This window comes from Ranitomeya imitator, chromosome 8 (genome assembly GCF_032444005.1).
Source record: "Ranitomeya imitator isolate aRanImi1 chromosome 8, aRanImi1.pri, whole genome shotgun sequence".
NCBI classification, from domain to species: Eukaryota; Metazoa; Chordata; class Amphibia; order Anura; family Dendrobatidae; genus Ranitomeya; species Ranitomeya imitator.
This window is the reverse complement of record NC_091289.1, coordinates 200,351,782-200,376,919: the sequence shown is the minus strand read 5'-3', so window position 1 is coordinate 200,376,919 and position 25,138 is coordinate 200,351,782. Positions and strand designations below refer to the sequence as shown.

At 46.2% G+C, this 25,138-nt stretch overlaps 1 protein-coding gene across 1 annotated transcript in view; it reads left to right on the top strand.

Annotated features, from left to right (window-relative positions):
* Positions 1-258: 258 nt before the first annotated feature.
* BEST4 (bestrophin 4) overlaps positions 259-25,138 on the top strand; it is a 49,197-nt gene continuing 24,317 nt past the window's right edge. Inside the window, exon 1 of the mRNA XM_069735832.1 lies at positions 259-410. Coding sequence (XP_069591933.1) covers positions 259-410 — 152 coding nt within the window. The remainder of the gene's footprint in view (positions 411-25,138) is intronic.

The following is a 25,138-nucleotide window of genomic DNA, read 5'->3' as shown; positions in this document are numbered from 1 at the left end:
TGATCCTGAGGAAAGAACAGACAATGACCAAGAATATTTGTTATCGGGGAGTCAGTGAAGCTTCGTGATAATATGTCCCATTCCAGCTATCACCAGCTCAGGCCCCCAGTCCGTCACAGCGGGGGGACGGGTCCTATGGCCGATATGTAGGGGCCAAGGGCCACCCCAAACTACGTCTCACTGACGCCGGAGAGCAGTATGGGGGAGGGGATATTGATGGTTGTGAATGTTCCTCTTCACTTTGCAGCAGGAGTCACAATGACGGTTTCTTATACCTTGGAAGTGGCCAATGCCAGATTTGGTGGCTTCTCCAAACTTCTCTTCCGCTGGAAAGGAAGCATCTACAAGTTACTATACAAGGAGCTGCTCGTCTTCTCCATCTGCTATGCCTTACTGAGCGTCATCTACAGGTGAGGAGCGGTACTGCACGGTGTATATATACAGGAGGAGTGGTGCTGTGCAGTGTATATATATACAGGAGGAGTGGTGCTGTGCAGTGTATATATACAGGAGGAGTGGTACTGTGCAGTGTATATATACAGGAGGAGTGGTACTGTGCAGTGTATATATACAGGACAGGAGGAGCGGTACTGTGCAGTGTATATATACAGGAGGAGTGGTACTGTGCAATCTATATATATATATATATATATATATATATATACAGGACAGGAGGAGCGGTACTGTGCAGTGTATATATACAGGACAGGAGGAGCGGTACTGTGCAGTGTATATATACAGGAGGAGCGGTACTGTGCAGTGTATATATACAGGAGGAAAGTACTGTGCAGTGTATATATACAGGAGGAGCAGTACTGTGCAGTGTATATATACAGGAGGAGTGGTACTGTGCAGTGTATATATACAGGACAGGAGGAGCGGTACTGTGCAGTGTATATATACAGGACAGGAGGAGCGGTACTGTGCAGTGTATATATACAGGACAGGAGGAGTGGTACTGTGCAGTGTATATATACAGGACAGGAGGAGCGGTACTGTGCAGTGTATATATACAGGACAGGAGGAGTGGTACTGTGCAGTGTATATATACAGGACAGGAGGAGCGGTACTGTGCAGTGTATATATACAGGACAGGAGGAGTGGTACTGTGCAGTGTATATATACAGGAGGAGTGGTACTGTGCAGTGTATATATACAGGAGGAGTGGTACTGTGCAGTGTATATATACAGGACAGGAGGAGTGGTACTGTGCAGTGTATATATAGGACAGGAGGAGTGGTACTGTGCAGTGTATATATACAGGAGGAGTGGTACTGTGCAGTGTATATATACAGGAGGAGTGGTACTGTGCAGTGTATATATACAGGAGGAGTGGTACTGTGCAGTGTATATATACAGGAGGAGTGGTACTGTGCGGTGTATATATACAGGACAGGAGGAGCAGTACTGCACAGTGTATATATATACAGGAGGAGTGGTACTGTGCAGTGTATATATACAGGACAGGAGGAGCGGTACTGTGCACTGTATATATACAGGACAGGAGGAGCGGTACTGTGCAGTGTATATATACAAGACAGGAGGAGCGGTACTGTGCAGTGTATATACAGGACAGGAGAAGTGGTACTGTGCAGTGTATATATACAGGACAGGAGTAGTGGTACTGTGCAGTGTATATATACAGGACAGGAGTAGTGGTACTGTGCAGTGTATATATACAGGACAGGAGTAGTGGTACTGTGCAGTGTATATATACAGGAGGAGTGGTACTGTGCAGTGTATATATACAGGACAGGAGTAGTGGTACTGTGCAGTGTATATATACAGGAGGAGTGGTACTGTGCAGTGTATATATACAGGACAGGAGGAGCAGTACTGCACAGTGTATATATACAGGACAGGAGTAGTGGTACTGTGCAGTGTATATATACAGGAGGAGCGGTTCTGTGCAGTGTATATATACAGGACAGGAGGAGCAGTACTGCACAGTGTATATATATACAGGAGGAGTGGTACTGTGCAGTGTATATATACAGGACAGGAGGAGCGGTACTGTGCAGTGTATATATACAGGACAGGAGGAGCGGTACTGTGCAGTGTATATATACAGGACAGGAGGAGTGGTACTGTGCAGTGTATATATACAGGACAGGAGGAGCGGTACTGTGCAGTGTATATATACAGGACAGGAGGAGTGGTACTGTGCAGTGTATATATACAGGACAGGAGGAGCGGTACTGTGCAGTGTATATATACAGGACAGGAGGAGTGGTACTGTGCAGTGTATATATACAGGAGGAGTGGTACTGTGCAGTCTATATATACAGGAGGAGTGGTACTGTGCAGTGTATATATACAGGAGTGGTACTGTGCAGTGTATATATACAGGAGGAGTGGTACTGTGCAGTGTATATATACAGGAGGAGTGGTACTGTGCAGTGTATATATACAGGAGTGGTACTGTGCAGTCTATATATACAGGAGGAGTGGTACTGTGCAGTGTATATATACAGGAGGAGCGGTACTGTGCAGTCTATATATACAGGAGGAGTGGTACTGTGCAGTGTATATATACAGGAGGAGTGGTACTGTGCAGTGTATATACAGGAGGAGCGGTACTGTGCAGTGTATATATACAGGAGGAGTGGTACTGTGCGGTGTATATATACAGGAGGAGCGGTTCTGTGCAGTGTATATATACAGGACAGGAGGAGCAGTACTGCACAGTGTATATATATACAGGAGGAGTGGTACTGTGCAGTGTATATATACAGGAGGAGCGGTACTGTGCAGTGTATATATACAGGACAGGAGGAGCGGTACTGTGCAGTGTATATATACAGGACAGGAGGAGCGGTACTGTGCAGTGTATATATACAGGAGGAGTGGTACTGTGCAGTGTATATATACAGGAGGAGCGGTTCTGTGCAGTGTATATATACAGGAGGAGTGGTACTGTGCGGTGTATATATACAGGAGGAGCGGTTCTGTGCAGTGTATATATACAGGACAGGAGGAGCAGTACTGCACAGTGTATATATATACAGGAGGAGTGGTACTGTGCAGTGTATATATATACAGGAGGAGTACTGTGCAGTGTATATATACAGGAGGAGCGGTACTGTGCAGTGTATATATACAGGACAGGAGGAGCGGTACTGTGCAGTGTATATATACAGGACAGGAGGAGCGGTACTGTGCAGTGTATATATACAGGAGGAGTGGTATTGTGCAGTGTATATATACAGGAGGAGTGGTACTGTGCAGTCTATATATACAGGAGGAGTGGTACTGTGCAGTGTATAAATACAGGAGGAGTGGTACTGTGCAGTGTATATATACAGGAGGAGTGGTACTGTGCAGTCTATATATACAGGAGGAGTGGTACTGTGCAGTGTATATATACAGGAGGAGTGGTACTGTGCAGTGTATATATACAGGACAGGAGGAGCGGTACTGTGCAGTGTATATATACAGGAGGAGTGGTACTGTGCAGTGTATATATACAAGACAGGAGGAGTGGTACTGTGCAGTGTATATATACAGGAGGAGTGGTACTGTGCAGTGTATATATATAGGAGGAGTGGTACTGTGCAGTGTATATATACAGGAGGAGTGGTACTGTGCAGTGTATATATACAGGACAGATGGAGTGGTACTGTGCAGTGTATATATACAGGAGGAGTGGTACTGTGCAGTGTATATATACAGGAGGAGTGGTACTGTGCAGTGTATATATACAGGAGGAGTGGTACTGTGCAGTGTATATATACAGGAGGAGTGGTACTGTGCAGTGTATATATACAGGAGGAGTGGTACTGTGCAGTGTATATATACAGGAGGAGCGGTACTGTGCAGTGTATATATACAGGAGGAGTGGTACTGTGCAGTGTATATATACAGGAGGAGTGGTACTGTGCAGTGTATATATACAGGAGGAGTGGTACTGTGCAGTGTATATATACAGGAGGAGTGGTACTGTGCAGTGTATATATACAGGAGGAGTGGTACTGTGCAGTGTATATATACAGGAGGAGTGGTACTGTGCAGTGTATATATACAGGAGGAATGGTACTGTGCAGTGTATATATAGAGGAGGAGTGGTACTGTGCAGTGTATATATACAGGAGGAGTGGTACTGTGCAGTGTATATATACAGGAGGAGCGGTACTGTGCAGTGTATATATACAGGAGGAATGGTACTGTGCAGTGTATATAAAGAGGAGGAGTGGTACTGTGCAGTGTATATATACAGGAGGAGTGGTACTGTGCAGTGTATATATACAGGAGGAGTACTGTGCAGTGTATATATACAGGAGGAGTGGTACTCTGCAGTGTATATATACAGGAGGAATGGTACTGTGCAGTGTATATATACAGGAGGAATGGTACTGTGCAGTGTATATATAGAGGAGGAGTGGTACTGTACAGTGTATATATACAGGATATAGAGGTGGTACTGTGCAGTATATATATACAGGATATAGAGGTGGTACTGTGCAGTATATATATATACAGGATATAGAGGTGGTACTGTGCAGTATATATACAGGATATAGAGGTGGTACTGTGCAGTATATATATACAGGATATAGAGGTGGTACTGTGCAGTGTATATATACAGGATATAGAGGTGGTACTGTGCAGTATATATATACAGGATATAGAGGTGGTACTGTGCAGTGTATATATACAGGATATAGAGGTGGTACTGTGCAGTGTATATATACAGGATATAGAGGTGGTACTGTGCAGTGTATATATACAGGATATAGAGGTGGTACTGTGCAGTGTATATATACAGGATATAGAGGTGGTACTGTGCAGTATATATATATATACAGGATATAGAGGTGGTACTGTGCAGTGTATATATACACAGGATATAGAGGTGGTACTGTGCAGTGTATATATACAAGACAGGAGGAGTGGTACTGTGCAGTGTACATATACAGGAGTGGTACTGTGCAGTGTATATGTAGAGGAGGAGTGGTACTGTGCAGTGTATATATACAGGATATAGAGGTGGTACTGTGCAGTGTATATATACAGGGGGAATGGTACTGTGCAGTGTATATATACAGGAGGAGTGGTACTGTGCAGTGTATACATACAGGAGGAGTACTGTGCAGTGTATATATAGAGGAGGAGTGGTTCTGTGCAGTGTATATATAGAGGAGGAGTGGTACTGTGCAGTGTATATATACAGGAGGAGCGGTACTGTGCAGTGTATATATAGAGGAGGAGTGGTACTGTGCAGTGTATATATACAGGAGGAGTGGTGCTGTGCAGTGTATATATAGAGGAGGAGTGGTACTGTGCAGTGTATATATACAGGACAGGAGGAGCAGTACTGTGCAGTGTATATATACAGGAGGAGTGGAACTGTGCAGTGTATATATACAGGAGGAGTGGTACTGTGCAGTGTATATATACAGGAGGAGTGGTACTGTGCAGTATATATATACAGGAGGAGCGGTACTGTGCAGTGTATATATACAGGAGGAGTGGTACTGTGCAGTGTATATATACAGGAGGAGCGGTACTGTGCAGTGTGTATATACAGGACAGGAGGATTGGTACTGTGCAGTGTATATACAGGACAGGATGACTGGTACTGTGCAGTGTATATATACAGGAGGAGTACTGTGCAGTGTATATATACAGGAGGAGTACTGTGCAGTGTATATATACAGGAGGAGTGGTACTGTGCAGTGTATATATACAGGAGGAGTGGTACTATGCAGTGTATATATACAGGAGGAGTGGTACTGTGCAGTGTATATATACAGGAGGAGTGGTACTGTGCAGTGTATATATACAGGAGGAGTGGTACTGTGCAGTGTATATATACAGGAGGAGTGGTACTGTGCAGTGTATATATACAGGACAAGAGGAGTGGTACTGTGCAGTGTATATATGCAGGACAGGATGAGTGGTACTGTGCAGTGTATATATACAGGAGGAGTGGTACTGTGCAGTGTATATATATATACAGGAGGAGTGGTACTGTGCAGTGTATATATACAGGACAGGAGGAGTGGTACTATGCAGTGTATATATACAGGAGGGTACTGTGCAGTGTATATATACAGGAGGAGTGGTACTGTGCAGTGTATATATACAGGAGGAGCGGTACTGTGCAGTGTATATATACAGGAGGAGTGGTACTGTGCAGTGTATATATACAGGAGGAGCGGTACTGTGCAGTGTATATATACAGGAGGAGTGGTACTGTGCAGTGTATATATACAGGACAAGAGGAGAGGTACTGTGCAGTGTATATATACAGGATATAGAGGTGGTACTGTGCAGAGTATTTATACAGGAGGAGCAGTACTGTGCAGTGTATATATACAGGACAGGAGGAGTGGTACTGTGCAGTGTATATATACAGGAGGAGTGGTACTGTGCAGTGTATATATACAGGAGGAGTGGTACTGTGCAGTGTATATATACAGGATATAGAGGTGGTACTGTGCAGTGTGTATATATACAGGATATAGAGGTGGTACTGTGCAGTATATATATACAGGATATAGAGGTGGTACTGTGCAGTGTATATATACAGGATATAGAGGTGGTACTGTGCAGTGTGTATATATACAGGATATAGAGGTGGTACTGTGCAGTGTATATATACAGGATATAGAGGTGGTACTGTGCAGTGTATATATACAGGATATAGAGGTGGTACTGTGCAGTGTATATATACAGGATATAGAGGTGGTACTGTGCAGTATATATACAGGATATAGAGGTGGTACTGTGCAGTGTGTATATATATACAGGATATAGAGGTGGTACTGTGCAGTGTATATATACAGGGCAGGAAGAGAGGTACTGTGCAGTGTATATATACAGGAGGAGTGGTTCTGTGCAGTGTATATATACAGGACAGGAAGAGAGGTACTGTGCAGTGTATATATACAGGAGGAGTGGTACTGTGCAGTGTATATATACAGGAGGAGTGGTACTGTGCAGTGTATATATACAGGAGGAGTGGTACTGTGCAGTGTATATATACAGGACAGGAGGAGGGGTACTGTGCAGTGTATATATACAGGACAGGAGGAGGGGTACTGTGCAGTGTATATATACAGGACAGGAGGAGGGGTACTGTGCAGTGTATATATACAGGACAGGAGGAGCAGTACTGTGCAGTGTATATATACAGGAGGAGGGGTACTGTGCAGCGTATATATACAGGGCAGGAGGAGCGGTACTGTGCAGTGTATATATACAGGACAGGAGGAGCAGTACTGTGCAGTGTATATACAGGACAGGAGGAGCAGTGCTGTGCAGTGTACATATAAAGGACAGGAGGAGCGGTACTGTGCAGTGTATATATATATACAACCCCTGGCAAAAATTATGGAATCACCGGCCTTGGAGGATGTTCATTGTCACGATTCCCCTGACCGCTGTCACCAATTGGTCAGGATTCCCACCGTGACCGTCACCCCTACGTCACAGATTGAGGTGACTTGAGGCCAACAGACGGCTATCACATGTGCAGGGGGGCTTATCTTAGTTATCCCTCCACTGCTACAATGTGAGGAAACAACACACACAGGGCTATTGACCTCTTAGTTTACAGCAGGGGCTTATTCTAGGTATCCCACTGCTTTCAATATACCACAAACTGCAGGGATTTATGTATATCCCGCTTACAGTTCCACTTAACACTTGCAGCTCTCTGGCGCCCCCCTTACTCTCAGTTCAGATTAGGTACTGCACCCTGGGTAATTAGTCGCCAGAAAGGCTGCCTGCTATGTACTGGCTATTGGGCACGCTGCAGCGACGCGATAACTACTCCCACTCAGGCAGGAACAATAATTAGCAATGCTGCAGTCGCTTCAGCATAACCCCAAAAGTCAGCACACTCTCGCTGCCACCAGCTTCGATTAAACGGGTCCGAAGCTAACCCAACACAACAGTAACAGTAGCGTATTTTCCCTTCAAGAGACTTAGGGTACGGTTTAGAACAGGAGAATGAACTAACATATAATAGTATATCCCATTAAAAAAAATTAGGCAGTGCTTCATCAAAAATATTTTATAAAGATGTTACAAATGAGACAATTGCAAATATGTACAAGGGTAATTATAACATAAAGGGAATAAATGAGAAAAGATAACACTCACATGTTCAAAGCATTGCAGGCAACCATACGTCCCAGCTCATTTGGACGTGTGCAGGGCTCTTCCAGGAGAAGACAAGAAATCAAGCAGAAAGTGACTCCTCAGAGCCTGCCAGACACTTAAAACATTAAGGCTGTGACATCACAGAAAGGCTGGCTTATCCAGACCCTCCTCTCTCTACATTCTGCCTAAACTTTAAACTATTTTCTCTAATTTCTATAACTTCACTACAAAACACGTCATAGTTCTAACAAACCCATCAATCATCTCGGATTAACGTGAGCATTCTAATGAGATCAAATATGTCCTCTCTGGGATACATATTTACAGAGAAATCCCTACTTCTTTACCAGATGGAGTTAGAAGCCCGAGTTTCAAGGGATGGGTAGATACACCGAGTGAGAATAAGAATATATATCTTCGTATTTCTAGCTCAAATTGTTTGCCTAATATCTAACAAAAACTAAACAAAGAATCTTTCATGAATTTTTTGAGCCACTTTTCCAGTTCTAACTAGTGCAGGTGGGAGGGGTGAGGGACTTTCGTCCGAGCCTGGAATTTATGACCCCAGGGCAATAAAACCCCCTTCTAGCATACAGTCCGTAGCCCAGAGAGAAACAAGGAGAGTCAGCTAGTGAAGGGGGGGTTTAGCCCACCTCATGAGCTGAAGAGCAACTAAACTTATATGATATTTCATACCATATCGTGACGCCTCCCCGTTTTGGTGTGCGCTAGGGAGGCAGTACCCCACGGTATGCCTTCATGGGCACCTCAGTAGGTTCACCCTGGCGGGAGAGTCCATCTGCATTCCCATTCTCTTTGCCCGTTTTGTGTTCCATGGTGAAGTCAAACTGCTGAAGGGCAAGGCTCCAGCGTAGCACCCTGCCGTTGGTTCCACACATGGCGTTTAGCCAGCGCAGAGGGTTGTGGTCGGTCACCACAGTGAAGGGGTGACCGTACAAGTAGGGCTGCAAGCGCTGCAGGGCCCAGACTATGGCCAGGCACTCCTTCTCGATGGTGGAGTAGGCCACTTCCCTCGGCAAAAGTTTCCGGCTCAGGTATAACACGGGGTGTTCTTGGTCCTCCTAGTCAACCTGGCTGAGCACAGCACCAAGGCCAAACTCGCTGGCGTCGGTCTGCACCAAGTACGGTCGACTGCTGTCAACTGCTTTCAACACAGGGGCGTTGCACAGTGCGGTTTTCAACGCCTTGAAAGCCCCCTCACAGCCATCTGTCCAGTTGACGATGTGGGGTAGCTTCTTCCTGGTGAGGTCCGTCAAAGGTTTTGCCAGGCTACTATAGTGCTGTACGAAGCGACTATAGTACCCTGCAGTGCCAAAGAAGGACCGCACCACCCGGTTCTGCGTGGACTACAGGGGGCTCAACGCCATCACAGCCTCAGATGCGCACCCAATGCCGCGCATCGAGGAGCTGCTTGAGAAGTTAGTTTGGCACGAGAACTACAGGTGATGCCCACGCGCTCTTTGACCGTCGAATCACCCCCAGCTGTAACATCTCATCGATCTCTTGGCGCATAGTCTGCTGCACCTGGTCAGAGATTCGATAGGGTGTTCGCCGTAGTGGGGCGTGATTCCCTGTGTCCACCTCGTGGACTGCTAGCTGAGTCCTCCCAGGTCGGTTGGAGAACACGACCCGGAAGGGTTCCAGTGTGGTTTGCAACTGCAACCGCTGGGATTCAGTTAAAGAGGCGCTTACCTCCATGTCCTCAATGGACCCATTGGCCTTGGCTTGGGCCAGCATGTCTAGGAGGGTGTCTTCCTCCCCATCTTCGGGCAAGCTGCAGACCGGTAGGACGAAAGGTTCACGTTCGTGATGAGCTTTCATCATGTTGACGTGAAAGGCCTTTCGCCTACCCCTAGCGTGGTCAAGCGTGACCACGTACGTGACCGGGTTGAGCTGTTGGTGGACGACGTGCGGGCCCTCCCAGGCTGCCTGAAGCTTATCCGTTGGTACGGGGACCAGCACCCACACCTTTTGACCCACGTGGTAGGTCCGCTCCCGGGCGTTCTGGTCGTACCAGTGGTTCTGATCAGCCTGAGCCTGCGTCATGTTGTCATGCACCAACTGCGTCAAGGTCTGCATCTTGTCACGGAAGCGCATGACATACTCCACTAGGGACACTTCAGAAGGGTTCGGCTCCTCTTCCCAGGACTCTCTTACCAACCCCAGGGGTCCCCGGACTCGCCTGCCGTACAGGAGCTCGAAGGGGGAGAACCCCGTCGAGGCCTGCGGAACCTCTCGGTAAGCGAACAGCAGGTGTGGGAGGTACCGCTCCCAGTCGCGCCCTTGAGTCTCAACCAGCATGCGTAGCATCTGTTTGAGGGTACCATTGAAGCGTTCACACAGGCCATTGGTCTGTGGGTGATACGCACTCGATACCAGGTGCTTCACCTGCATTCTCTTACAGAGAGCCTCCATTAGTCGAGACATAAATTGGGTCCCTTGATCAGTAAGCATTTCCCTGGGAAACCCTACACGTGAAAAGATGGCCAACAGGGCATCCGCCACCTTATCTGCCCTAGTTGACGACAGAGCTACTGCCTCTGGGTACCGGGTAGCATAGTCTACCACAGTAAGGATGTATTGCTTTCCAGAGCTGCTGGGGACGGCCAGCGGGCCCACAATGTCCACCGCGATCCTCTGGAAAGGCTCCTCTATCACTGGCAAAGGGATCAGGGGAGCCTTAATAGCAGGCCCCGCCTCCCCCACTCTTTGACAGGTGACACAGGAGCGGCAGTAGTTTGACACATCTGTCCCCATCTTAGGCCAATAGAAGTGTTGAGACAGCCGGGCCTTAGTTTTGCTGATCCCCAAGTGTCCAGCTAGCGGGATCTCATGGGCAATCCGCAACAACTCACCCCGGAATTGCTGCGGGACGACCAGCTGTCTTTCCCTCAACCACTCCTTTTGTGATTCTCCGGGTACGGTCTCCCGGTACAACCTTCCTCGTTCCCAGAACACCTTCTCCTTATCAGTCTCGGAGAAGTGCGTCTGGGCAAGTTGTCTCAAACTCTCTAGGCTCGCATCTGTGTGCAGAGTGGCCTGAAACTCCTGGCTAGGGGAAGCCAAAAGCGACGTCAGGGTCCCTTCCCCACGGGAACCCTCTTGGACCTGCTCTGGGTCCACCTCTGGTTCAGTCACAGTAATGACTGAGGAGGGTCCGGAAGGCTGACAGTTATCTGCGTTCCGGGCACTCTGACTGCGGGTGACAGCAGCTACGTAGGCTGTCTCCCCGGGGGTTTCTACAGACCCATCAGCCGGCGCTGCTATGGGCTCTACCTCCCCATCCACCCCCAACACTCCAGGAGCATTGCTACTTATGGGCCAGTTACCTTCCTCGGTGGCACTGGTCACTTTCATGGCATCACCTTCCTCACGGTTCCCATGCATCTCCCCATTTCCTGTAGCACCGACACTTGCCCCTGTTAGGGGTTCCTCAGCCGTCTCACTCCGCAGAGCGACGTGGCTGAGCACGCCTGTACCTATGGACACATTAACCTTCACAAAAAAATCATTGTCAGGTTCAGCTGGCACAGGTACAACATTTTCACCATCAATCCTAGGGAAAAAATGGTTATTAGATGCATCATTACAAGATAAAGCATGGTCAGGTAACACATGCAATTTCCCATCATCATCATCATCAGGGTTAACTTTACCCGCATTAGTAGATTGGGGAGGGGTGTCAGGGACGTAGTGTGCAACCATCCTCCCCAAATCAGTCCCCAACAAAACATCAGTGGGTAAATTATCAGACAGCCCCACTTCTTTCACCCTGCTCCCGGCACCCCAATCAATATAAACCCGGGCCATTGGTAAGGGACAGCTGATGCCCCCAATCCCAGTGACAGTTAGGGTTTTCCCCGGAATGATCTCTTCAGGGGCCGCCAGTTCGGGTCGGATGAGGGTTCGTTCAGCCCCGGTGTCCTTGAGGCCTGTAGCAACATGGCCTCCCACAGTGACGTGCTGTATGTTGTCACACACCCTCCCAACCACACCACCCACCAAAAGAACTGCTGCATTAGGCCCTGGGGCCTTGGCCGGGGTGTTGTTCTGCTTGGTTGGGCAGGAGGGACTGATATGACCAGTCTGATGGCAGGTGAAACACTTGCGAGGTTCGGTGGTAGGTCTGGTGTTGTTGGCCACAGGGCCAGGACCTCTGGTGTGTTGGATGGCAGGGGTACTGGCGTTGGATGCAGGCTTACCCCCTCTCCAGCTGGTGGTGACTGGCTTCCGCACTTCCGATCTACGGTTGGCCTCATAGGCATCGGCAATCTGCGCTGCTTTCGTCACGTCTTTGGGTTCTCTGTCCATCACGAACTGTCGCACCTCAGCTGGGCAAAGATGAAAGAACTGGTCTTTGATCATCAGGTCTCGCAGCTGTGCAAAGGTGGTCACTGACAGTCCTTGGTTCCACTGGTCAAAGTTGGTCCCCAGTCCATGCACCACATCACTGTAACTGTCGTGTGGGCCACGTTGGAGGGTCCGGAACTTTCTACGGTACACCTCGGGAGTAAGCTGGTACTTTGCTATCAGGGCCTGCTTGATGGCCTCATAGTCTCCATCTTGTTCTTGAGGGAGGGCAGCAAACGCCTCCAGTGCTTTACCTCTCAGCCCTGGTGTCAGGTATCGTGCCCTGTTGTGAATTCTGTGGCTGAGTTCACTTCTGTGGTCACAAGTGGTATTGCAGTCTCTGGGCTTCCTCCCTCAGGTGTTTTGGTGAGCTCGTTGGCTGCCTTGCTATTTAGCTCCACCTGAGTCTGTCTTCCTTGCTCCTTGTCAATGTTCCAGTGTTGGATCTGAGCTACTGCATCTTTCCTTGGGCCTGCTGCTCTGCTAGATAAGTGCTTCTAGTTTGTTTTCTGTTTTTTCTGTCCAGCTTGTTATTATCTTTTGCTGGAAGCTCTGAGAAGCAAAGGGGTGCACCGCCGTGCTGTTAGTTCGGCACGGTGGGTCTTTTTGCCCCTTTGCGTGGTTTTCGTTTTAGGGTTTTTTGTAGACTGCATAGTTCTCTTTGCTATCCTCGCTCTGTCTAGAATATCGGGCCTCACTTTGCTGAATCTATTTCATTCCTACGTTTGTCTTTTCATCTTGCTAACAGTCATTATATGTGGGGGCTGCCTATTCCTTTGGGGTATTTCTCTGAGGTAAGTCAGGCTTGTATTTCTATCTTCAGGCTAGTCAGCTCCTCAGGCAGTGCCGAGTTGCATAGGTAGTTGATAGGCGCAATCCACTGCTGCTTCCAGTTGTGTGAGGATAGATCAGGTACTGCAGTCTACAGAGATTCCACGTCTCAGAGCTCGTCCTATTGTTTTGGGTTATTGCCAGATCTCTGTATGTGCGCTGATTACTGCACGCTGTGTTGCCTGATTGCCAGCCATAACAGTACAAGGAGCCACACCAATGATTCCCAATAGAGGGAAAAAAGAAATCCTGACATCATTTTTTTTTCTTAGCTCTGTCTTCAGTCTTTTTTTTCCCCTAGACATTAGAGTGCTTCAGGACACAGCTGTGGACATGGATATTCAGGCTCTGTGCTCCTCAATGGATAATCTCGTTGTAAATGTACAAAAGATTCAAGATACTATTGATCAGAAATCGATGCTAGAACCAAGAATTCCGATTCCTGATTTGTTTTTTGGTGACAGAACTAAGTTCCTGAGCTTCAGAAATAATTGTAAGCTATTTTTGGCCTTGAAACCTCATTCTTCTGGTAATCCTATTCAACAGGTTTTGATTATTATTTCTTTTTTGCGCGGCGACCCACAGGACTGGGCGTTTTCTCTTGCACCAGGAGATTCTGCATTGAGTAATGTTGATGCATTTTTCCAGGCGCTGGGATTGCTTTACGATGAGCCTAATTCAGTGGATCAAGCTGAGAAAAATCTGCTGGCTTTATGCCAGGGTCAGGATGATGTAGAAGTATATTGTCAGAAATTTAGAAAATGGTCAGTACTCACTCTGTGGAATGAATCTGCACTAGCGGCTTTGTTCAGAAAGGGTCTCTCTGAAGCTCTTAAGGATGTAATGGTGGGATTTCCTATGCCTGCTGGTTTGAATGAGTCTATGTCCTTGGCCATTCAGATCGGTCGTCGCTTGCGCGAGCGTAAATCTGTGCACCATCTGGCGGTATTGTCTGAGAGTAAGCCTGAGCCTATGCAGTGCGACAGGACTATGACTAAAGTAGAACGGCACGAACACAGACGTCTGAACAGACTGTGTTTCTATTGTGGTGATTCTACTCATGCTATTTCTAATTGTCCTAAACGCACTAGGCGGTTCGATAGCTCTGCCGTTATTGGTACTGTACAGTCCAAATTCCTTTTGTCCATTACCTTAATGTGCTCTTTGTCATCATATTCTGTCATGGCGTTTGTGGATTCAGGCGCTGCCCTGAATCTGATGGATTTGGATTATGCTAAACGTTGTGGATTTTTCTTGGAGCCTTTGCGGTGTCCTATTCCGTTGAGAGGAATTGATGCTACACCTCTGGCCAAGAATAAGCCTCAGTACTGGGCCCAGCTGACCATGTGCATGGCTCCTGCACATCAGGAGGTTATTCGCTTTTTGGTACTGCATAATTTGCATGATGTGGTCGTGTTGGGGTTGCCATGGCTACAAACCCATAATCCAGTATTGGATTGGAACTCTATGTCGGTAACCAGCTGGGGTTGTCAGGGAGTACATGGTGATGTTCCATTTTTGTCTATTTCGTCATCCATTCCTTCTGACATCCCAGAGTTCTTGTCGGACTTTCAGGATGTATTTGAAGAGTCCAAGTCTGATGCCCTTCCTCCGCATAGGAATTGTGATTGTGCTATCGATTTGATTCCTGGTAGTAAATTCCCTAAGGGTCGTTTATTTAATTTGTCCGTACCTGAACACACCGCTATGCGCAGTTATGTGAAGGAGTCCCTGGAGAAGGGACATATTTGCCCATCGTCGTCACCATTGGGAGCAGGGTTCTTTTTTGTAGCCAAGAAGGATGGTTCGCTAAGACCGTGTATTGATTACCGCCTTCTTAATAAGATCACTGTTAAGTTTCAGTATCCCTTGCCATTGATTTCTGACTTGTTTGCTCGGATTAAGGGGGCTAGTTGGTTTACTAAGATTGATCTTCGTGGTGCGTATAATCTGGTGAGAATCAGGCAGGGAGATGAATGGAAAACGGCATTTAATACGCCCGAGGGTCATTTTGAGTATCTGGTGATGCCGTTCGGACTTGCCAATGCTCCATCTGTTTTTCAGTCTTTTATGCATGACATTTTCCGTGAGTATCTGGATAAATTCTTGATTGTTTACTTGGATGACATTTTGATCTTCTCAGATGATTGGGAGTCTCATGTGAAGCAAGTCAGAATGGTTTTCCAGGTACTGCGTGCTAATTCCTTGTTCGTGAAGGGATCAAAGTGTCTCTTCGGTGTGCAGAAAGTTTCATTTTTGGGGTTCATCTTTTCCCCTTCTACTATCGAGATGGATCCGGTTAAGGTTCAGGCCATCCAGGATTGGACTCAGCCGACATCTCTAAAAAGTTTGCAGAAATTCCTGGGCTTTGCTAATTTTTATCGTCGCTTCATCTGTAATTTTTCTAGCATTGCCAGACCATTGACCGATTTGACCAAGAAGGGTGCTGATTTGGTTAATTGGTCTTCTGCTGCCGTGGAAGCTTTTCAGGAGTTGAAGCGTCGTTTTTGCTGTGCCCCTGTGTTGTGTCAACCTGATGTTTCTCTTCCGTTCCAGGTCGAGGTTGATGCTTCTGAGATTGGTGCAGGGGCGGTTTTGTCACAGAGAGGTTCTGGTTGCTCAGTGTTCAAACCATGTGCTTTCTTTTCCAGGAAATTTTCTGCTGCTGAGCGTAATTATGATGTGGGCAACCGAGAGTTGCTGGCCATGAAGTGGGCATTCGAGGAGTGGCGTCATTGGCTTGAGGGTGCTAAGCATCGCGTGGTGGTTTTGACTGATCATAAGAACCTTACTTATCTTGAGTCTGCCAAGCGCTTGAATCCTAGACAGGCCCGTTGGTCGTTATTTTTTGCTCGTTTTGATTTTGTGATTTCATACCTTCCGGGCTCTAAAAATGTGAAGGCGGATGCTCTGTCTAGGAGTTTTGTGCCCGACTCTCCGGGGTTATCTGAGCCGGCGAGTATCCTCAAGGAAGGAGTCATTGTGTCTGCCATCTCCCCTGATTTGCGGAGAGTGTTGCAGAAATTTCAGGCTAATAAACCTGATCGTTGTCCGGCCGAGAAACTGTTCGTCCCTGATAGGTGGACTAGTAAAGTTATCTCTGAACTTCATTGTTCGGTGCTGGCCGGTCATCCAGGAATCTTTGGTACCAGGGAGTTGGTTGCTAGATCCTTCTGGTGGCCATCTCTGTCACGGGATGTGCGTGCTTTTGTGCAGTCCTGTGGAATTTGTGCTAGGGCTAAGCCCTGCTGTTCACGTGCCAGTGGGTTGCTTTTGCCCTTGCCGGTCCCGAAGAGGCCTTGGACACATATTTCGATGGATTTCATTTCTGACCTTCCCGTTTCTCAAAAGATGTCTGTCATTTGGGTGGTCTGTGATCGCTTTTCTAAAATGGTCCATCTGGTGCCCTTGGTTAAATTGCCTTCCTCCTCTGATTTGGTGCCTTTGTTCTTCCAGCATGTGGTTCGCTTACATGGCATTCCTGAGAATATTGTTTCTGACAGAGGTTCCCAGTTTGTCTCGAGGTTCTGGCGAGCCTTTTGTGGTAGGATGGGCATTGACCTATCTTTTTCCTCGGCCTTCCATCCTCAGACTAATGGCCAGACCGAACGAACCAATCAGACCTTGGAAACATATCTGAGATGTTTTGTTTCCGCTGACCAGGATGATTGGGTGTCATTTTTGCCGTTGGCTGAGTTCGCCCTTAATAATCGGGCCAGCTCGGCTACCTTGGTCTCTCCATTTTTCTGCAATTCTGGGTTCCATCCTCGTTTCTCTTCAGGACAGGTTGAGTCTTCGGACTGTCCTGGTGTGGATTATGTGGTGGACAGGTTGCAGCAGATCTGGACTCAGGTAGTGGACAATTTGACCTTGTCCCAGGAGAAGGCTCAGCTTTTCGCTAATCGCAGACGCCGTGTGGGACCCCGACTTCGTGTTGGGGATCTGGTTTGGTTATCTTCTCGTCATATACCTATGAAGGTTTCCTCTCCTAAATTTAAACCTCGTTTTATTGGTCCGTATAGGATTTCTGAGATTCTCAATCCGGTGTCTTTTCGTCTGACCCTCCCAGACTCCTTTTCCATACATAATGTATTCCATAGGTCGTTGTTGAGGAGATACGTGACACCTATGGTTCCATCTGTGGAGCCTCCTGCCCCTGTTTTGGTGGAGGGGGAATTGGAGTATATTGTGGAGAAGATTTTGGATTCTCGTGTCTCTAGACGGAAACTCCAGTATCTGGTCAAATGGAAGGGTTATGCTCAGGAAGATAATTCCTGGGTTTTTGCCTCTGATGTCCATGCCCCAGATCTTGTTCGTGCCTTTCATGTGGCTCATCCTGGTCGGCCTGGGGGTTCTGGTGAGGGTTCGGTGACCCCTCCTCAAGGGGGGGGTACTGTTGTGAATTCTGTGGCTGAGTTCACTTCTGTGGTCACAAGTGGTATTGCAGTCTCTGGGCTTCCTCCCTCAGGTGTTTTGGTGAGCTCGTTGGCTGCCTTGCTATTTAGCTCCACCTGAGTCTGTCTTCCTTGCTCCTTGTCAATGTTCCAGTGTTGGATCTGAGCTACTGCATCTTTCCTTGGGCCTGCTGCTCTGCTAGATAAGTGCTTCTAGTTTGTTTTCTGTTTTTTTCTGTCCAGCTTGTTATTATCTTTTGCTGGAAGCTCTGAGAAGCAAAGGGGTGCACCGCCGTGCTGTTAGTTCGGCACGGTGGGTCTTTTTGCCCCTTTGCGTGGTTTTCGTTTTAGGGTTTTTTGTAGACTGCATAGTTCTCTTTGCTATCCTCGCTCTGTCTAGAATATCGGGCCTCACTTTGCTGAATCTATTTCATTCCTACGTTTGTCTTTTCATCTTGCTAACAGTCATTATATGTGGGGGCTGCCTATTCCTTTGGGGTATTTCTCTGAGGTAAGTCAGGCTTGTATTTCTATCTTCAGGCTAGTCAGCTCCTCAGGCAGTGCCGAGTTGCATAGGTAGTTGATAGGCGCAATCCACTGCTGCTTCCAGTTGTGTGAGGATAGATCAGGTACTGCAGTCTACAGAGATTCCACGTCTCAGAGCTCGTCCTATTGTTTTGGGTTATTGCCAGATCTCTGTATGTGCGCTGATTACTGCACGCTGTGTTGCCTGATTGCCAGCCATAACAGTGCCCATTCATCTGTAGGCAGCCGGTACTGTCTGCAGGCTTTCTCAAAGGCCCGCAGAAAAGTGTCCAAGTCCCCGTCCTTCTCCATAACAGGAAAGTGATCGGGCCGGGGCTTAGGTATCTGAGCGCTGCTGGGCTCACGTCTCTGGGTGGTGGAGGGCATCCCCCCCTGCCGGAGCATCTCCAGTTCATGTTCTCGCTGGGCTTGGCGCTCGGCTCTCTCAGCCTCCCGCTCGGCTCGCTGGTATTGCTGGATCAGCTGCAGACGTCTCCCTAGGTCATCGGCGGAGCCTTGATGCAGAGCCAGCTGCAGGAGGAGGTCTGCGCCCCCCTGGTTGCCAGTAGGGCCTGTATTCAGTGGTTGGACCTCTGCTGCAGCACCATGTTCACTTGTGCTGGCTTCTGCGGCCTCTGGGCTCTGTGACCTGGCTTGGTCTGCTTCAAATTGCACCAGTTCAGCGACCATTTGAGTCTTGGTCTTGCCCTGGGGGTTCAGGCCATGGCACGTGCATATCCCAGCAAGAAAGTCCTTCTTCTGCTGGTTGTACCAGGCTTCTCCTTTCGCAGCCATGGTTGCCAAATAAAAGATAGGATAGAAAAACGAAGAGAAGGGAGGGGATAATTACCAGTACGCAATTGTCTCAAGACTAATAAAACACTGAGTTCGTTCTCCAAACTTATTTACGCAGACTCCTCGCAAGAACTTTCTGCAAGTTTTTAGTGAGAGGAATGATTACTCAAACCACATCACTAATGCTCTAAGATATCCCACTGCCTTGCCACCATTTGTAACGATTCCCCTAACCGCTGTCACCAATTGGTCAGGATTCCCACCGTGACCGTCACCCCTACGTCACAGATTGAGGTGACTTGAGGCCAACAGACGGCTATCACATGTGCAGGGGGGCTTATCTTAGTTATCCCTCCACTGCTACAATGTGATGAAACAACACACACAGGGCTATTGACCTCTTAGTTTACAGCAGGGGCTTATTCTAGGTATCCCACTGCTTTCAATATACCACAAACTGCAGGGATTTATGTATATCCCGCTTACAGTTCCACTTAACACTTGCAGCTCTCTGGCGCCCCCTTACTCTCAGGTCAGATTAGGTACTGCACCCTGGGTAATTAGTCGCCAGAAAGGCTGTGTGCTATGTACTGGCTATTGGGCACGCTGCAGCGACGCAATAACTACTCCCACTCAGGCAGGAACAATAATTAGCAATGCCGCAGTCGCTTCAGCATAACCCCAAAAGTCAGCACACTCTCGCTGCCACCAGCTTCGATTAAACGGGTCCGAAGCTAACCCAACACAACAGTAACAGTAGCGTATTTTCCCTTCAAGAGACTTGGGGTACGGTTTAGAACAGGAGAATGAACTAACATATAATAGTATATCCCATTAAAAAAATTAGGCAGTGCTTTATCAAAAATATTTTATAAAGATGTTACAAATGAGACAATTGCAAATATGTACAAAGGTAATTATAACATAAAGGGAATAAATGAGAAAAGATAACACTCACATGTTCAAAGCATTGCAGGCAACCATACGTCCCAGCTCATTTGGACGTGTGCAGGGCTCTTCCAGGAGAAGACAAGAAATCAAGCAGAAAGAGACTCCTCAGAGCCTGCCAGACACTTAAAACATTAAGGCTGTGACATCACAGAAAGGCTGGCTTATCCAGACCCTCCTCTCTCTACATTCTGCCTAAACTTTAAACTATTTTCTCTAATTTCTATAACTTCACTACAAAACACGTCATAGTTCTAACAAACCCATCAATCATCTCGGATTAACGTGAGCATTCTAATGAGATCAAATATGTCCTCTCTGGGATACATATTTACAGAGAAATCCCTACTTCTTTACCAGATGGAGTTAGAAGCCCGAGTTTCAAGGGATGGGTAGATACACCGAGTGAGAATAAGAATATATATCTTCGTATTTCTAGCTCAAATCATTTGCCTAATATCTAACAAAAACTAAACAAAGAATCTTTCATGAATTTTTGGAGCCACTTTTCCAGTTCTAACTAGTGCAGGGGGGAGGGGTGAGGGACTTTCGTCCGAGCCTGGAATTTATGACCCCAGGGCAATAAAACCCCCTTCTAGCATACAGTCCGTAGCCCAGAGAGAAACAAGGAGAGTCAGCTAGTGAAGGGGGGGGTCTAGCCCACCTCATGAGCTGAAGAGCAACTAAACCTATATGATATTTCATACCATATCGTGACATTCATTCAGATGTTTAATTTTGTTGAAAAAAGGCAGATTACAGGACAAGGCACAAAACTGAAGTAATTTCAAATGGCAACTTTCTGGCTTTAAGAAACTCTAAAAGAAATCAAGAACAAAAAATGTGGTAGTCAGTAAAGGTTACTTTTTTTAACCAAGCAGAGGGGGAAAATTACGGAATCACCCTCTAAATTTCAATTCCCAAAACTAACACCTGCATCAAATTAGATCTGCTCGTTAGTCTGCATCTAAAAAGGAGCGATCACACCTTGGAGAGCTGCTGCACCAAGTGGACTGACATGAATCATGGCTCCAACACCAGAGATGTCAATTGAAACAAAGGAGAGGATTATCAAACTCTGAAAAGAGGGTAAATCATCACGCAATGTTGCAAAAGATGTTGGTTTTTCACAATCAGCTGTGTCTAAAATCTGGACCAAATACAAACAACATGGGAAGGTTGTTAAAGGCAAACATACTGGTAGACAAAGGAAGACATCAAAGCGTCAAGACCGGAAACCTAAAGCAATATGTCTCCAAAACAGGAAATGCACAAGAAAACAAATGAGGAGCGAATGGGAGGAAACTGGAGTCAACGTCTGTGACCGAACTGTAAGAAACCGCTAAAAGAAATGGGATTTACATACAGAAAAGCTAAACGAAAGCCATCATTAACACCTAAACAGAAAAAAAACAAGGTTACAATGGGCTAAGGAAAAGCAATGGTGGACTGTGGATGACTGGATGAAAGTCATATTCAGTGATGAATCACAAATCTGCATTGGGCAAGGTGATGATGATGGAACTTCTGTTTGGTGCCATTCCAATGAGATGTATAAAGATGACTGCCTGAAGAGAACATGCAGATTCCCACAGTCATTGATGATATGGGGCTGCATGTCAGGTAAAGGCACTGGGGAGATGGCTGTCATTACATCTTCAATAAATGGACAAGTTTATCTTGATATTTTGGACACTTTTCTTATCCCAGCAATTAAAAGGATGTTTGGGGATGATGAAATAATTTTTCAAGAGGATAATGCATCCTGCCATAGAGCAAAAACTGTGCAAACATTCCTGGAAAAAAGACACATAAGGTCAATGTCATGGCTGCAAATAGTCCGGATCTCAATCCAACTGAAAATCTTTGGTGGAAGTTGAAGAAAATGGTCGATGACAAGAATCCAACCTGCAAAGCTGATCAGCAACAGCAATCAGAGAAAGTAGGAGGCAGATTGATGAAGAGTCCTGTGTGACCCTCATGAAGTCCAGGCCTCAGAGACTGCAGACCTCAGAGGTGGTGCAACAAAATACTAGAGAGGTGTTGGAGGGTTATTTTGTTTGTGTTTCATGATTCCATATTGTTTTCCTCAGAATTGAGTGACTAAATAATTTTTCCCCTATGCTTAGTTAAAAAAAGTAACCATTACTGACTGCCACATTTTTGTTCTTGATTTCTTTTAGTGTTTCTTAAAGGCAGAAAGTTGCCATTTGAAATGACTTTAGTTTTGAGCCATGTCTGTGATCTGCTTTTTTTCTACAAAATTAAACAACTGAATGAACATCCTCCAAGTCCGGTGTCCATCACTTTTGCCAGGGGTTGTGTATATATATATATATATATATATATATATATATATATATATATATATATATATATATATACACACACACACACACAAAGAGAAATGGAGTTCCATACACAAGTATAATAAAAAGTAAGTAAACTTTATTGAAACATACAAAAAACATACAACAATATACTGTAAATGAAGAAAGGACAAAAAAGAACCTAGTTGGAAGACAAGTAAAGCCTCAGCACAACAATAAATATATATGTATGTTCACACTCGGGTGCAAAATGTATACTGCTAAATTATAATCATATGGCACCCAGTAAGTAAATCAACGTGTGTATAGGGGATCACTAAATGCCTGCATATAAACATGTGCCCTAGTAATTGTCATGGTGACCAGCACACAAAGGGAAACAGAGCAGTCTAACTTAATCTAATAAAAAGTTGTCTGCCGAGGTACCAAGTCAACCCCCCTGACGCGCGTTTCGCATAGGCTTGTTCACAAAGAGGGAAGTAAAGTATATTGCCCAGTCACGTAGTATATTGCCCAGTCACGTAGTATATTGCCCAGTCACGTAGTATATTGCCCAGCCACGTAGTATATTGCCCAGTCACGTAGTATATTGCCCAGCCACGTAGTATATTGCCCAGTCACGTAGTATATTGCCCAGTCACATAGTATATTGCCCAGCCACGTAGTAGATTGCCCAGCCACGTAGTATATTGCACAGTCACGTAGTATATTGCCCAGTCACGTAGTATATTGCCCAGTCACATAGTATATTGCCCAGCCACGTAGTATATTGCCCAGCCACGTAGTATATTGCCCAGTCACATAGTATATTGCCCAGCCACGTAGTATATTGCCCAGCCACGTAGTATATTGCACAGTCACGTAGTATATTGCCCAGCCACGTAGTATATTGCACAGTCACGTAGTATATTGCACAGTCACGTAGTATATTGCCCAGTCACGTAGTATATTGCCCAGCCACGTAGTATATTGCCCAGTCACATAGTATATTGCCCAGCCACGTAGTATATTGCCCAGTCACGTAGTATATTGCCCAGTCACATAGTATATTGCCCAGCCACGTAGTATATTGCACAGTCACGTAGTATATTGCACAGTCACGTAGTATATTGCCCAGCCACGTAGTATATTGCCCAGCCACGTAGTATATTGCCCAACCACGTAGTATATTGCCCAGCCACGTAGTATATTGCCCAACCACGTAGTATATTGCCCAGCCACGTAGTATATTGCCCAGTCACGTAGTATATTGCCCAGTCACGTAGTATATTGCCCAGTCACGTAGTATATTGCCCAGTGACGTAGTATATTGCCCAGCCACGTAGTATATTGCCCAACCACGTAGTATATTGCCCAACCACGTAGTATATTGCCCAGTCACGTAGTATATTTCCCAGTCACATAGTATATTGCACAGCCACGTAGTATATTGCCCAGCCACATAGTATATTGCCCAGCCACGTAGTATATTGCCCAGTCACGTAGTATATTGCCCAACCACGTAGTATATTGCCCAGCCACGTAGTATATTGCACAGTCACATAGTATATTGCCCAGTCACGTAGTATATTGCACAGCGACGTAGTATATTGCCCAGCCACGTAGTATATTGCCCAGTCACGTAGTATATTGCCCAGCCACGTAGTATATTGCCCAGTCACGTACTATATTGCCCAGCCACGTAGTATATTGGCCAGTCACGTAATATACTGCCCAGCCACGTAGTATATTGCCCAGCCACGTAGTATATTGCCCAGCTACGTAGTATACTGCCCAGCCACGTAGTATATTGCCCAGCCACGTAGTATATTGCCCAGCTACGTAGTATACTGCCCAGCCACGTAGTATATTGCCCAGCTACGTAGTATATTGCCCAGCCACGTAGTACATTGCACATGACCGTGACATCATGGAAGGTCCTTCTCCCATAGCATCTTTGGAACCGAAACCTGCCGCTTGCACTACCGAGGACAGGATGCACGTCGGAGGGTGAGAATAACCTTTTTTTATTATTATTATTTTTAGCATTAGATCTTTTTTACTATTGATGGTGCATAGGCAGCCTCAATAGTAAAAAGTTGGTCACACAGGGTTAGTAGCAGCGTTAATGGAGTGCGTTACACCGCGGCATAACGCGGTCCATTAACCCTGTGTGAGGGCTCACTGGAGGGGAGTATGGAGCGGGCACTGACTGCGGGGAGGAAGGAGCGGCCATAATGCCGCCGGACTGTGGCCGTCGCTGATTGGTCGTGGCAATTGTCGTGGGCGTTTTGCCACGACCAATCAGCGACTTGGATTCCATGACAGACAGAGGCCGCAACCAATGAATATCCGTAACAGAAAGAAAGACAGAAGGACAAACAGAAGTGACCCTTAGACAATTATATAGTAAATATACATACATACATACAGCTCTGGCAAAAATTAAGAGACCACTGCAAAATGTTCAGGTTGTATGATTTTTCTCTGTATAGGTATATTTTTGAATGAAATGTAAATTGTTCTTTTAGTCTATAAACTACTGACAACATGTCTCCGAAGTTCCAAGCAATGCATTTTTTATTTTCTTTCTGACAAAGAAAAATGGTCAAAATAAAAAAACAGTGCTTTCAGACCTCAAATAATACAAAGAAAACAAGTTCATAATCATTTAGAAACAACAGTTCTAATGTTTTAACTCAGGAAGAGTTCAGAAATCAATATTTTGTGGAATAACCATGATTTGTAATCACAGCTTTCATGCGTCGTGGCATGTTTTCTTCCAGTCTTTCACAATATAAATTGTTCTTCTATCTATATAATAGTCTAAGGGGCACTTCCGTCTGTCTGTCTCGG